This window comes from Athene noctua, chromosome 11, assembly GCF_965140245.1.
Source record: "Athene noctua chromosome 11, bAthNoc1.hap1.1, whole genome shotgun sequence".
NCBI lineage: Eukaryota > Metazoa > Chordata > Aves > Strigiformes > Strigidae > Athene > Athene noctua.
The window spans coordinates 12,203,908-12,218,516 of NC_134047.1; the positions used below are offsets into that span (position 1 = coordinate 12,203,908).

Consider the following 14,609-nt stretch of genomic DNA (forward strand, 5'->3'; position numbering starts at 1 on the left):
TGTTTGGAGAATTCGGCTGTCTTGAAGTTGGGGTTGGAGCTGAGCATAGGTCAGTAACAGAAAGCATTTTAAAACCATGTTTAGCAGAAGACTTGATCCAAGCTCCACTTAGAGCAACCCCTGCCAGCACTTGCAAGGCGGTATTTTGTCAGCGTTAAACCTCCAGCTACTCATTAATCATTTCACTCAGTTCAGATGGAGGACACAAAGCAAGGGGGAAGTGGGATATTTCCAGAACAAACCTATTTTTTGGTTACACACGAATGTCTCAGTGTCTGCTTTGCTGACAAGCTGGAGCCCCACCCCAGCAATTCGTGCTCAGCCTTTGGGAAAAGAGTGAGACCGCTCTGAGGAAAATGATTTAAAATGCCTTCAGATGCCTTTTCACTTCTTTTTATTTAATTCCATAAATATTTTCATAAGGCTCAGTGTCTTTACAACACTTTTTTAAACACTTTTTTTGTTTTATACACACAACTTTGACACTTGTTTGACAGGGTCAAACAGTCCAATATAAACAAAATAATAAAACTGGCAAGTGCGGATCAGCTGGGTTACCAAAATCCTTTTTTTTTTTTTTTTTTTTTTTTCTCTTACTGTTAAAACCCCAAAAGCACTAAAATATCAGTATTTGGCTTCAAACTAGAATTTTAAAAACCTTTTTTTTTTTTTTTTTAAATTCTCTGCTACAAGTCCCTGTCGTCATAGTGCCTTTAAACTCCTACAGACTCTTCTTTTCTTCTTAAGGAAAAATAAGCTTGGTGATGCCATGCAGAACTTACAATAGCTACTAAATATACATGTTCCCTGAAATGTAGCTGCAATGAAAAGATGACAGAGCATAAAGAGAACAAAACCAGAAACCCAAAGCACCACAGTGTACTATCAATAACATTGCAATGGATGGCCAGTGACCATCCAGAAACTGAAACAAATTTCAAATATATTTCTCTATGTATTATTTTCTATTTACAACTGTTAGATGCACCTAGGTTGGTTCTTGTTTGATCTTTTTGGAGAGGGTGGGGAGGCGAAAGTCTTGAATTTAGATCCTCTGTTCTAGTGTTTAGGTCAAGGGGTAATGCATGTCATTTACCTAGGGAAGAGGGTATTTTTATTTTTTATATATATATATAGATTCAGCCAGAGAAATCCGTAAACATGTAAGTTTGTTACAACTCTCTTGTTTCTGCATATGGAATGGTAAGTGGGTTCCTCCTGTCTGGCATTGAAATGAAAGTCTGTATCAGATGCTCAGTCAAAATCACCCCAATCTGATTGCATCTGCGCTGCTTCCAGCGCGTTCGGACACAAGGCAGCCCAACCCTGCTCCCTATCCGGAAAGCCACAGTAGGTAGTAAAAGTGGGACCCAGTGCAGGTTCTTCTTTGTGACAATGCTCCATCTCTTGCAGCACCTTGGCAATTTATGGAGGGGAAGAGCTTTCTTGAATGCCATTGCCTGAGAGCCAAGCCCCTCTTCCCTCTGGAACAAACGCCTGCATCTGCTTTGCCTGCCGCCTGGCTTCGGCAAGCACGAGCAATGCTAGTTTGTTTTGGCTTTCCACTTAAGAAAGAAGCTGCGAGTCCAACAAGAGGCCTTGTCAGATCAAGCGAGTCTTGATTTATGATGCAAATAATGGTGTGGCGGTGGTGTTTCTTTTTTCCTAGTGCTGAATATTTAGGAAGCATCTTCTCATAAAAATTATGGATGTCTCATTCTCACTCTCTGAGGCACAAAACAGTAAATGAAGAGGCTTAACTAATGTGCTTGTTACTTTTTTTCCCTAAGCAATTAAAAAGGCAAAGGAATGGTGAAATTTTCATCATGTTGACAACAGTTTGTAATCTCTCTCTTTCTCTCTCTCTCTGCATCTCTCCAGCCATTCAGAAACAGTAAAACATTTCAGTTAACTTCTGAGAACCCACTTCATTCACTTCTTTAAATACCCATTCTGTTAAAGAAACAAAATAATATTTGCTACATATTCAATATTAAAATCTGACCATAAAAATGCAAAGATACAAAAGAGCATAAAAATAATTTCTGATATAAAATTGGGTTGCTTCCTATTTGGGATTCCTGGCGTTTCACTGCTGCCTGTCACAGAGGGGCCACTCTTCCTCTCCAAAACACTAACCTGGCTTTGCTGTTTATTGATAGCTTCTAGATTACTAAAAAGTGCTGAGATTATTTTTGTCCTTAAATAAAATATATAGCCACTGCCTTGCAATATGCCTTGAAATAAAATAGGCTCCATGGAAATACTGAAATCACGCTCTCTGCTCTTCCCATTCACTTGTATTTCTTAGGGGAGAAAAAAAAAAAAATGTATCTCCACATTACTTGGCCTGGGGTGCTTATGTGGTGTATCAGATTCAAAAGAAAAGGATAAACACCGTGATCAATCACTTCATCCCACATTTTCAAAGGAGCTTGCAGAATAGCTCTGCAAGTTTTTAAGTTCATCTTCTAAATCTGGTTTAACAGTCTCATTTGCCCTAGGAAAAAAAAAAAATCATCCTAGTGCACAATGGTCTGTTTTACAAGCTTAAACATAAGCTTTTGTGCTTGCAAACAAATGTACTTAAGGCTGAAATTGTAGGTTTGAAAATCTGGGCTATGAATCTCCAGAGGGAGAAAAAGAGAGAGAAAAGAGACCTGGAGAGTTTAGCTAATCACTCCAGAGCCCACTGACACTGATACACCTCTGCTGAACCATTGATGTCGTTTAGGTTAAACTGATCACTTATTTAGATTAGGTTACGTAATCATGGTCATATGGCTAAACTTCTCAGGTCACATCCGTATCTTTCCTGAAAGGCAGTTCTCAACTCCTCTACAGCTTGGGTCCATTAAATATCAGGTAAATACTTCCAATTGCTTAGGCAGTGATCCTTCTGCTAACGGGTCGCTACGGGCAGCTCATGTTTTGCTTGGGAGGTCAGTGACCAAGCGAAGGAGGGATCTTTTATGGAATAGAGTAGAGCAGGCAGTGCGTGCAGTCATGGTCCTCACTTTTGGGATCATTGCTCCTGTAATGGCAATTAGTGGTTCATTAACGCCGTACTGTGCAGGCGTGCGTGTGGCCAACAGGATGGGACCTTAGTTCCTGAAGAAAGAAAACTGGCCATTTGTTGGAGCCTAATAGCCAATTTTCCTCTAGCTGGAATGGAGGGCATGAAGCCATCAGTTTTTAAGCTTTTATCTTTGCATAGAAAACAAAGATAGGAGTGGGCTTTTCAGAGTCGTGTCCCAGCTTAAAAAGAAAACAAATCAAAGATAACCCCATAGAAATAAAACTAAATGCAAAAGAAATAAAAGTCTCTGATATTCTTTTCTCAGTCTTACTCCAAGTGTGAACAAATCACACTGAACTGAGAAAAAGACAGTGCTTAAAAAAAAGGCAAAAAATTAACCAAAGAAAACCCATCTCTTTCTTCCTAAATAGCTGATACCCCTTCTGCTTCTTTTCACCTGCCCACAACAAAACAGTTAAAGCCAGAGAAATACTGCGCAGCAGAGCATGGTGCACAAGGGAGCACATCCAGACAGGCACGAGTCAGACCGGAGAATGCAGGGTGGGGACGGGGAAAGGGTCGATGCTCTTCATTGAAATGGTAACTCCGGGAACAGCCACGGAAGGGACGGAGAGGGAGGGAGAGGGAGCAGAGACCTCCCGGCACTCCAAAAAACAAACATCCCCCCCATAAATAAAATCAAATAAAATATACACCAATGTAGTCCATGAGGAACTTCAATGACGAATTCACACAAGCGAGAAAGCATTCTGGGATGCCAGTGACGACTCGAATGAAAACGAAGAAAAGAAATTAAAAAAAAAAAAAAGATGTCCAACCAATGGAATAAAATAAAATAGGTCACATGGTTAGAAATCATTGGTGCTTCCTAGTATCTAGTAGCAGATTGCTTCCCAAAAACAACAAAAAAAGTTTTTGGTCCTTCTATATATATATATACATATATGTATATATATTATTATTTTTTAAATGTGTGTTTATATATATATATATGTATATATACTTAGTTGCAACAGTGCTTCTCCGAAAAAAGGTCCATCTATAAATATAATTTTATTTATTTTTATTTTTAAATTTTAGTTCTTTTAAGTTAAAATTCTCCATCTCTCTAGGTATTATTTTTTGAATGGTGTTAACCTGCTGAAGTTTTGCCAGAATGGTGCCTGGCTGCGTCTGGGTTCGGTGAACTCGAAGACCTGGGACTGGGATATGCCATCTGTCACCATGTATTGTCCCTGATTTAATGGATCCTGGGGTGGTGGGTAGGCTGGAGGAACCGACTTGGAGTAGCTCACACCTGCATCGATGATTGGGGGGAAAAAGAAACAGATCAGTCAAAGTGCAATTGGGTCAATAGTCTTTCTTCGTCATGCTATCGCTTCTTATCACTTAATAACCAGGGTCCCCAATAACAGGGAGATGTGCTAGAGACAGCAGGTCTATGGAGGAATGCAGTAGCTGCCTAAACTCTCAGCTCAGAGGCTACCTATACTAGACCACGAGTTGAAGATCTGGAAAATATGAATTACTTTTGTACTGGTCGAGTTTTGCCTACCCTCATGGAAAAGTCCTACATGACCTAACGAGGCACAAACATGGCCAGGCCATAGGCGGTGTCAGTCTGGTCAGACGAAGGCAGACAACCACATCATTCAGCCTGCTCGCAAATTTAACACTCGCTTTTTCCAAGCTCGTTTTAACCCTCCCTCCCAGCTACGCCTGGAAAGCGGTTTTGCCCCAACATGCCCCAGTGACCAGCCCCAAGCAGCGTGACCCCGAGGACCGCTCGGCGCCGGTTCCTGCGCCACAGCGGAGCAGAGCTGCTCTGGAGGCCACACTATGCTGCAGGGACCCGCACCGCTTCAGCACTCTTCTGCCTACACAAAGGGCAAGTCATGATTTGCTTTTGGAAAGTTTGTAGGACTTTTCCATAGGGTTCGTTTTAAATTTACCAGTCTGGTTTCAGCCAAAAATGGCTGCACACAATGCAGAAAAGGCTGATTCTGCTCAATCCAAACTGGTACCAATGGCTGACTGGCAAGGCTACACTTAGAGGTTCTAGAGGCGTAATTCCCACATTCGTGAACCACAGCTCCTGCACCGGAAAGGGGTGAGGGGAGGCTGCCCTTATAGGGGAGGCTGCCCTTATAGCTTTCCCATGGAAAGGAGGAGGTTCCTCAAGCTGGGACCTACGCAACCTGTTGTAAAGGATGGTGTAGAAAGCGCGGCTCTGGGTGAACGGAAGCAGAACAGGAGGGAGGCACGTTGCCACCAAAGTGCAGACTACAGGGAACAGTACTATAGCTACTTCTGTATTTCCTTCCCCGCAACACCACTGGTGAGGGATAACCCCTCCTTCAGCCTCAGGGTAGCGTGATCAGCTGGAAACCACAACTCCAGAGAAGGGCAGGAAGGAGAGAGGAGCAGGGCTCTGAAGCAGGTTGCTGTAAGCTCTGGCCATCTCTGGATCCCCTCTGCTGCATGCAGAACTGCTCTTCCTTCTGCGGGGAGGGCAGCCCCGGTCGCGTGACGGGTGGCAGGCTTCGCAAGGGCCATCTTGAGGCCATCGCCTCCCCTGGTTTTAACCGCAGGAGCGAGGCGACTCTACCCAAGCAGATCAGTGTCCTCATCTGGAAAGCGGGATTAGCATCACCCACCTACCTCACACGAGGGTTGTGAAGCTAAATTAATTAATGTTTGTAAAACACTTTGAGATCCTCAGCTGGGAAGGTGCTAGAGAAGGCAAAATATGGTGATTAGCACCCAGGTACCACAGCAACGTGTGTCAAAGAAATGCGACTCTTTCCATTCAGTTAGCAGTTCCTACCCACACACAAACACATGCTTTGCGGGACCAGCACTGGCCGGCCTGGGCACAGGAAGGCTGCACACAGTCGGGTACTTACAGACAAAGGAAAAAGCCTCACAAAATGCACTCACAGAGCTCATCAGACAACTTTTGTACGTTGCCGCGTTATTAATTCAGACCTCTTTTAAATACAAAGCTAAAGCTTTAGCATGGCTTTAGGAAAGAGAATTAATTCGCTTCTCTTTGCTATAGAATTTACCAATCAAGGGTTGTTAAAATCCTCAAAAGGTTCAGACTAAATGGAGATATCATCTTGACTACCTCTACTGATTTCTCCTTCTTTACAGCAAATACCATAAAATCATGCAGCTCTCTGTCCACTAGGGAGTAACCAAGACCCTTCCTTATGGTGGACAAAAACCACACTGTGATTCATACCTTTCACAAATTCATCACAGTTAATATTTCAAACTTATTTGAAAAGAACAACCTGGAGATGTTCTGCATTTCTATCTACATGCTGGAATAGAGTACTCATCAACAAGTCTTCTACTCTTTCCCAAGCTCCACTCTCCCACAGAAAGTCTGCAGAGCCCTTGTTGTCCCGGGGTCAAACCTGGACAGGGTCAGTTCTAGGATACCTGAGACAATTTCTTGTTGGCAGGCCCCAACCTCCAAAATTCAACCTAAATTTACTACACTATGTGATTTAAGCCAGTGATGCCCCATAAGGATAGCGTATGGCTTGAGCTCATCTCTGCCCTAACTCTTCCATCCCTTCTTGTGCCACTGTCCTGCTCCGAGCGGCCTTGCTGGAAGGCAGGTCAGCGTGTGGGCAGTGCAGTCAACTGCAGCGTCTGCTCTGGAGAGCAAACTCTAGCCTTGAACCCATACGAGAGCGTAGACCTTCTCCTGGAGGCCACCACCCTTTATGCCTTGGCCACTTTTCCCAGCAGAGACTGGCGAAGAATTTTAGGATCTGTGGGAGGGTTAGGATCTGGTACAGGTCCTTTACACAGCTAGAGTTGTGGAATGTATCTTCTGCTGTCAGGTGAGTGGTTTGGATCTCTGACTGACCCAATGGACCAGGAATGACTTCAAAGGCAAATAGTCCTTGTGCCACTAAGATTATTAACCAATGTTCTACAATACAACAGAGCTGTGAATCTAAAGCTGCTACTAAGGGACACTGGGCAGTTGTTTTTAGCTTTGAAAGACCTTAAAACCACACTGCTTTAATGACATGGCCCAATGGCTTTTGCACCCTGTGGCTGCAGAGTAGCAGTCAGCCTTGCGATGAGCTGGGCTGAGCTCTTTATTGTCTCTAAACCAATTTGTGGAGGGTGAACTAATGTATTTTAATCACAATACAGAAATGCTAAGAAAACTCCTGGATCAGCAAAATGTTATGCACTTGGAAGGCTGAATAAGTAGAGAAAGGACAGTCTGGCTGAAGTCTACTGACACTGATGGAGTTACACTACAAGGATTGTAATCCATAGTCTGTCTTGTCCAAAAGAGAAAAAGGCAGACTCCCCCGGCCAGATCACTAGCAAACCTCATTCAGTTCTTTCCCAAAATAGCCTTTTTGGTCCAAACTCCTGAAAAATATCCTTGCTTGAAACATACCCATGCACACACTGCCACTTGCCTCAGTAAAGCAGCTCAGACCCAATATTCTCAAAGTTGTATGTGTGGCCCTGCTTAAGGATCTAGGCTATTGGCATTGACATCTAAGATGGATGAATGTGAAAAGGTCCTGGCTGGTTTTACTTGTACAAGCAGCCAAAGGTTTCCATATTTGTCATATTTATCAAATAGCTTCCATGGCCTAAATGATCAAAACTGCGGATCTCAATGGCATGCAAAATTAACGTGTGTTTGTGGGCATGCAAATAAAAACATCTGTGCTCTAATAAAAACATCTGTGCTCTGTCAAGTCAGGCTGATAATTCCAGAAGAATATATTTTCTTGTGAAACTGTGATATGGCACTTTGCAATAGCTTGAGGTGCCCCAAGAATGGCTTTTTTTTTGGACATACCCACGTTCCTGACAAGGTGGAACACAGAAATTGTGGGGGTTAGGGAGATTCACCTAATCTGCACACCTTCAAATCCTGGGAAAGAGCAATTGAGGAAAAAGTATGACAGGTTAGTATTTTTCTATTCTGCTCTGAAGTGGTTTGCTTCCTCATCAAAACTCGGGGCCATTGTGCAAAATTGTCTCTTGAGGAATTTTTTTTTTAATATGCAAAGCCATAACTCCACTGCAATTCAACAGAAAGAAATGAGCAAAGCTCTTTTCCAATGCAATTTTGGGCTGCTTGGTGAACAGAATTCAAAGCGCAAAGGGAAAGAATCGATAGGTAAGTAATGATTTCTAGACACAGCTGCTGCTCTGCCTTTCCAAGGCGTAAGAAATCAGCTATACACCAATGACCAGACTTGGAGCTCCTTCTGCTGGTTCATGCATAATTCTGCACTGTAGCAGAATAGAAAGGCTGCAGCTGCCTAGCAAGATTGTTCGGCAGGGTGGGGGTTGTGGAAATCTGTTCAGAAAGAGAAAAAGAAAACTCCAGGGTTTACAATTTGGCTAGACAAAACTGGTAAAGAGAGATGCTGCGCTGTCAGCTGAAATAATGTCTTTTTTTAGTACTAGGCAACGTCATTTGAATTTTTGGATTTCTCTGTTTAGAAGAAAACAATTAAAAAGATTTAAAACTCTCTCTTTCTTCCCTCCTAGTCCTTGTTTTCAACGTATCTCTTCTCTTTGAGGTTACAACACGACTTCAGTAGCATGTGAAGATTTCAGAGCATGCTATTAAGTCACAGGCAATCCACATGGACACATGCAGACAGACCCAGTTATAATATAGCAGGACAGCTACATTAACACTGCACCTTTCCAGAGTTAATACAAAACATACACAGGATACACTCAGATTCGCCTATACGTAACCATGACACTTGCCTTATGAGCTGTTTATTCCATCCTCAACCTTTAAGACATTAGCTTACACTTTAATCAGGAGCTGTGTCATAGGCTTTTCTTCTACCTAGCTGTCTAGATATCACACTGTTCATTAGCCAGAGCTGAGTGGGAGACAATAAAGTATCAACACCTGCTTTCTCTGCTGGCCGAGCGGCGGCTGCTGGCAGGACAGGAAGCAGTGCTGCGCTGAGGAACCTTTCATCTACCTGTGATCTCCACAGCAACGGCGCTAACTTGCATCCTTCAGGAGCCATCCTCAAAAATCCCATAAATTCAGTTTCCTTCTGAATGCTGTAACCCATACACAACGTGGGGTAGCCAGGAACATACCTCAGGAACACTAATTGTTGTACAGTTAATTACTCCTGCAATAGCGACGAGTTTACTTTAAAGAAATAAGAAGCAGTAATGGCTGAACGGGTACAGCCCTTTGCCTTTCTTCAGCACATTTCAACAGAGGATCTCAAAGCACTTCAGCACTATTCACTTGGTTGCTGTTAGGTTTAGAGTTGGTAAACTATGCTGTGTCTGATATAATTTCTGCTCCCTGATTGCAGACCTTATTTTTACAGCAAGAGATGTGGACAGCAGCTGCAAACAGGAAACTTCTGCCTCCAAAGGCAGTCCTGAGAGGCTGTGCACTTCACTGGCTTACACTTCCATGCTAAACTACCCGACTCCAATGCTGTTATACTCGCCCAACGCCAGAGGAATTTAAGCGGTGCGTTAGCCATGGCTCTTTATACAGCCAGGGATTTTACTCAATGGCCTGACAGAGGTAGATACTACCAGGGATGGTACCGGTGAGGAGAACATGCCTTGGCTCCCTTTTCTAATCACTAGCCTAACTTCTCTGCTTTGGAGGAAGAGGGGGAGAAAAGGGCTAACTGCAGCTTGAGAAACACAACAGAGGAAAACAGTAATCTTGTGTCCTGGCCATTCCACAGCCAACCACAGTAGATACCAATACTGAAGGAATTTAACCTTCCTGAGTCTATTTAGCAAGTCTGTTTCTGCAACCTGATGTCATTAGGCTAGACATTAAGGTAATGATCCCTCATGTGATATGCAAAAGCTAAGCGAGGCAAGATGGAATAAATGATACTAGGGGTTTATCAATCAAATCCAGGTGAAAGCCAAATTATCCCATCTTGTATTCATACAGTCTCCCTCTCCTCCAGCACTCTGTACACTGATAGCAAAGATCACTCTGTTGGTTTCATTGATAAGAAGAGATCAGTTCATCCATCACTGCTCTGAAATGCAGCCTCTTCTGGGTAGCAACGCTGTCCCTTACCTGAAATACCTCACCAAACCGAAAGTGCAGGAGTACCTGGGCTGACAAACTCATTTCACTTGGAATCTCAACATGACATTGATGCCAACATCTTGGCTCTTCAAACGAGGGCCAAGGGAAAACCCAAGAGGCCTGTTTCGCATTTCACCAAAAAAACTCCCCTGGAGAATTCGCTCAGAATCACGTGCCCATTGCCGAGTCACCGGTACCATGCTTAGAGGTCTCCCAGCCATGAATTTGTTCATGATTTGCCTTAGCTTGTATATCTGACTGGGTCTCTGATGACACTACTGACTCCAGCTGGGTTACTAATGCCTTGAGTGAGGAGCCGTCTATCCATGCTGTCATCAGTGGGACTAATGCTTGTGGACCCAAAGCACAGAGTGCTGGGGCGAGCTGCAGATGAGCACTGCGTAACGCCTGTGTTTTGGAGGGTTTGGGTAGGGTCTGTATTTTACAAGCAATGGGATAAGTTCTGTGATTTCCCTGAATCTGTGAGGAAATACCACCAAGAACATGATTAGCTCCATTCTTTCACCTTCGCTGTAGGAAGCCCTGTGAAAAAAGGCAAGTGACCCTGATTATCTGAAAATGCAAATGCCCCTCTGTTTTAAAGTGGTTGGTCTATGTGTTGCTGTCTCTTTCAATCCCCTCAAGGCTATGCCTACATGTGTGAACAGGATGGGGAAACATGTCGGGGCCACGTCAATCTTGTTAGCAATGAAGATGCAATAAAATAGGCTTAAAAGCTTGGGAAAACCACAGGAGGTACCTACAGACTCTGCTGCCTGGTAAGACCTCTGCTCGCCAGCTGGATGAAGCCAGCACAAGTAAACTAACATAAAGTCATCTCGTTTTGCTATGCAGGCTTGCTGGGGGAGAGCTTGAAGTCCAGAAATGTGAGAAGTCAGAGAAAAGCTGTTGGGTGTTTGGGTCAGGGTTTTTTATGACATAGTTCACTGTAAGCTCAAGTGATCAGAAAGGAAGAAATTAGCAGGAAAATTCAGTGATTCAGAGGGTGTTTTACTGCAGACCAAAGCAGTTCATGCTGGCTGATGATTTAACTCCTGCTGGGTTTGCATAGCTGAGTCTTTATGGGCAGATTTAACGACAGCATCCTTCTAAGCTCAGGGCTAGGGGTGATAGTGATTAAATGTATGTTTCCCTCCTTCTTCAAGTCCCAGACTACCAGACTAAAGACTTGTCTGGGCTGAGGGCATCTGCTTTGGTGAAGCTGTGGCACAGTGCAGAGGAGAACACACAGGACAGAGAAGGATCTGGCTTGTAGCACGGGTCTGAAGAGCTCTCCTGGGGTGGGAAACCCTCCCACTGAGCCCTAAGGTCACTTCTTTAAATTTGAACAAATATTTCATTTTCTAAAATGGAAACATTAGTGGGAAACAGTGCTTTAAGAATGAGGTCTCCTTCTGGGGTACTGGAACCTCTAATCCCCCTGACACCCCTGGCTGACGGCTTCTAGGAACAAAAATCCTTTATGTGTACGCACTGCCCTCCCTGGGGACAGATGTGGACAAAGCTGGGGATCAAAAAAGTAACTGAACGTTTCTGAAAGCTGCAAACACTAATCATTGGAGGGGAGATTAGAAGTGGCTAGCAGAACAGAAGCCCTTGCTGGATAAAGACACTAAAGGAGCCTTCTGTTTTCAAACGTTTAGAAATGGAAAAAGTACCCTGGATAATCCTGTGTCTATGTTAAGGATGGACTGGAGATCCACAAGGGATCCATTTTCAGAGGACTTTTAGTCTTACTGCTTTAGCCAGTAATGAGCACAGTTCTGGAAGCACAACTCAATGTATCTAATGGAGTGTCAATGCAGGCAGTGAAACTCCTCAGTGGTACTTGGACTTGTCTGCAGAAAAGTTGCACACTCAATTGGCCGTAGCTTAAAAAGGGCTGTGGGGTTTTTTGTTGTTTTTGTAAGTCAAGACAAATAAATTTTTCTGTTGCTTTACTATTTCTAGGAGACACCACACTGAATTCTATTCCCAGTTACCACACTGACATTGAAAGAGGCTAAAGAGCAGTAACTGAGAGGCAAAATCTTGAACAATCAATGCAAAAAGAAAAAAACAACAACAAACAGCCCTTTTCTCTATCTCTTGGTAAGGTGCAGAGCCAATATTACCCATTTACTTTATGTCTAATGGACTTAAAGAAGGCCAAAAATTGGTTTAATGCTGTCTTAAGGCATCTGGTCTAATATCATTACGTTTTGCCAATCCAATAAGTAGTGCAAATCCCAGTATATTGCTGAAATTTGAACTTGTGCATCATTAAATCAGTTTGGAAGGAAGCCTGGCACTGCATGTGTGCACGCATTTCTGCGCAGACGTCAGTGTTAGGAGGGCGTTCCTTCCAGAGGGGTCTGACTTGTGCCCCACAGAGGGCCCTCATTTGGGGGTGAAAAATCTTCTCAAAATACTGAGAGTTGCGTTCTCTCCTAATCACCTGGATAAAGTTTCCAGTAGTTTAAAAAGCTGATGTCTCAGCATCTCTCCCTCACCTGCTACAGCCGAGTAGTAGTTTAAATGCTGCCTTTCCAAATGCACTCCAGCCAGCTCCAGAGTAATACTTCTAGGAGGTGTGGTACAACAGTGCATGAAATAAGCAGCAGTTTATACTATTTGAAAAATGTTTTTCTGCTTCACCTCTAACAAAGTTGATTGCATTTTCCATTTCACCTCCTTCACGGCTTTTCTCCCTTCCTTAAGTATTCTGTGACAGGGAAATTACCATGGTTTCCCATTTAAGAGGTGGAGGGAACAACTGAGATAATCTAGAAACAAGTCTGTAATAGGCATCCGCTGACATGGAAGCAGAGCTCTCAACACGTCAGGTCAGGCTATGGAGTCATCAAGCCCCGCTGCAGCCACTGAGATCTGTCCCGCAAAGTCTGTAAATTTAAACGAGTAAACAGTTCAGTTGAATGCAGTGGAAGTATTCCTACCCCTAAAGGGCTTCGCTGCCTTCCGGGTATAACTGATACTCCAAACCCAACTTGAAGCCCTGGGGGAAGCTGTGCTGGGAGGGCAGAGGCAGCACGCGATGCCTGCAGGCAGCAGCCTTCTGGTACAGTCTCACCCGTCTGCCTGGTCCCAGCCCCAGAGCTGCCTCAGCAACACAGCCCCAGGTGCCTTCCAAGGTCTTTGGCAAAAAAACCGTTGGCCACATATGTAAAATGCATATGGCAAGATTCAAAAAATCAGTCACTAAAAGCCAACTCTCAGGCATTTCCTCCTACCTCCCTCTTCTGAGCAATGCCACCAGCTCCTTGCTCCAGCAGCCTCATGCCTCTCTTTCGGTCATGGGCACCAGACAAACCACAGAGTAAGAAAACTACGAATTTTCAGCAAAACGTTCAGTGCCGGTACTTAATTTAATTAATCTGAGACCGGGCTATGATTACCACAGTGCAGGACAAAAGAAACAGAGCTACTAATGTAACGATCCTATTTGCTGTTTTCAGATTTCATGTCTTAAGTAAAACAACCAGGCTTTGCTTAGTTTGATGCTTGGGGTCTGACTGCATTTCTGTCTGACTCGAGGATGTCATCTCATAAAAAGAACTGCCGGTGTTACAGCATAAGCTTGTTCTTCATAAAAGAAATGCTGACTAGTGTTTTAGGAGCTAATTAATTTTACAGTCAGAGAAGTCTAAGATAATAGCCCCTCCTTTTTCATCTCAGAGAGAAAGAGAGAGAAAGAGAAAGAGAGAAAACAAGAGAGCAATTGCTGTACAAGAAATAAGTATGGTTAGGCATATTATATTTGTCAGGATGTGAGTCCAGTGATTTAAGTGGGAATACTGGTAGGCATGCTCAGGCACCTTTGAACTGTGTCACTTAAGGACTGAACAGTACAATTATTAATTAATTAATACCTTAATAATATAATTACAGCAAATTCATAATTTAAATTGTTTTTGTCATGGCCATCATGCAAGTCAGTTTCTCCAGTTTTCCAGTTGCCATAATCTCCGTGGTTGCTTGTGTGCTGAGGGACAAGCATGCAAGTGGTGAGGGGGAATCTGCAAAACCGAGCTCGTGACAGCGTCCGCTACTGCCTCAACTACACGTACACTGCGTAAGATACGCATCCCTGGGCCCGTTTGTGGGCGTGCACCTACTTTGAGCTCAGAAAATCTGGCCAGGAGAGTTTTTAGAGAACATCTCAGAAGACAACAAAGGAAGTTTGTAGAGAGAAGACTAATGACAATGGAGAGACACAGCAAACCAAGGTGTTTACAGTTGGCCTAGCGAACCACTACTGGACCAGCAAAGCCAGTAGACAACAAACAGGTGAGGCAGAAAGCAAAGAGCTCTTTCAACTTTTGCAAAAAACAACCCAATGCCTGTGCAAAGCAGGGATGAATCTGCCTGGAACTGACTATAGCCAAGAAGTGATGAGTTCTCTCAAACCCCATTTTTATAGGTCTAGTCGTGCCACGG

The 14,609-nt window shown here is 43.6% G+C and overlaps 1 protein-coding gene across 10 annotated transcripts in view; it reads right to left on the reverse strand.

The window, feature by feature from the left end:
- Positions 1-383: 383 nt before the first annotated feature.
- Positions 384-14,609, reverse strand: part of ARHGEF9 (Cdc42 guanine nucleotide exchange factor 9) — a 191,187-nt gene continuing 176,961 nt past the window's right edge. For 7 of the 10 annotated variants that reach the window (XM_074915588.1, XM_074915596.1, XM_074915594.1 and 4 more), the window contains one exon: positions 4,141-4,337. In XM_074915588.1, coding sequence (XP_074771689.1) covers positions 4,156-4,337 — 182 coding nt within the window. In that variant the 3' untranslated portion in view covers positions 4,141-4,155. Of the gene's footprint in view, positions 1,954-4,140; positions 4,338-14,609 lie in introns of those variants that run through there. The other 3 variants (XM_074915590.1, XM_074915589.1, XM_074915591.1) reach the window with 3 other exon arrangements.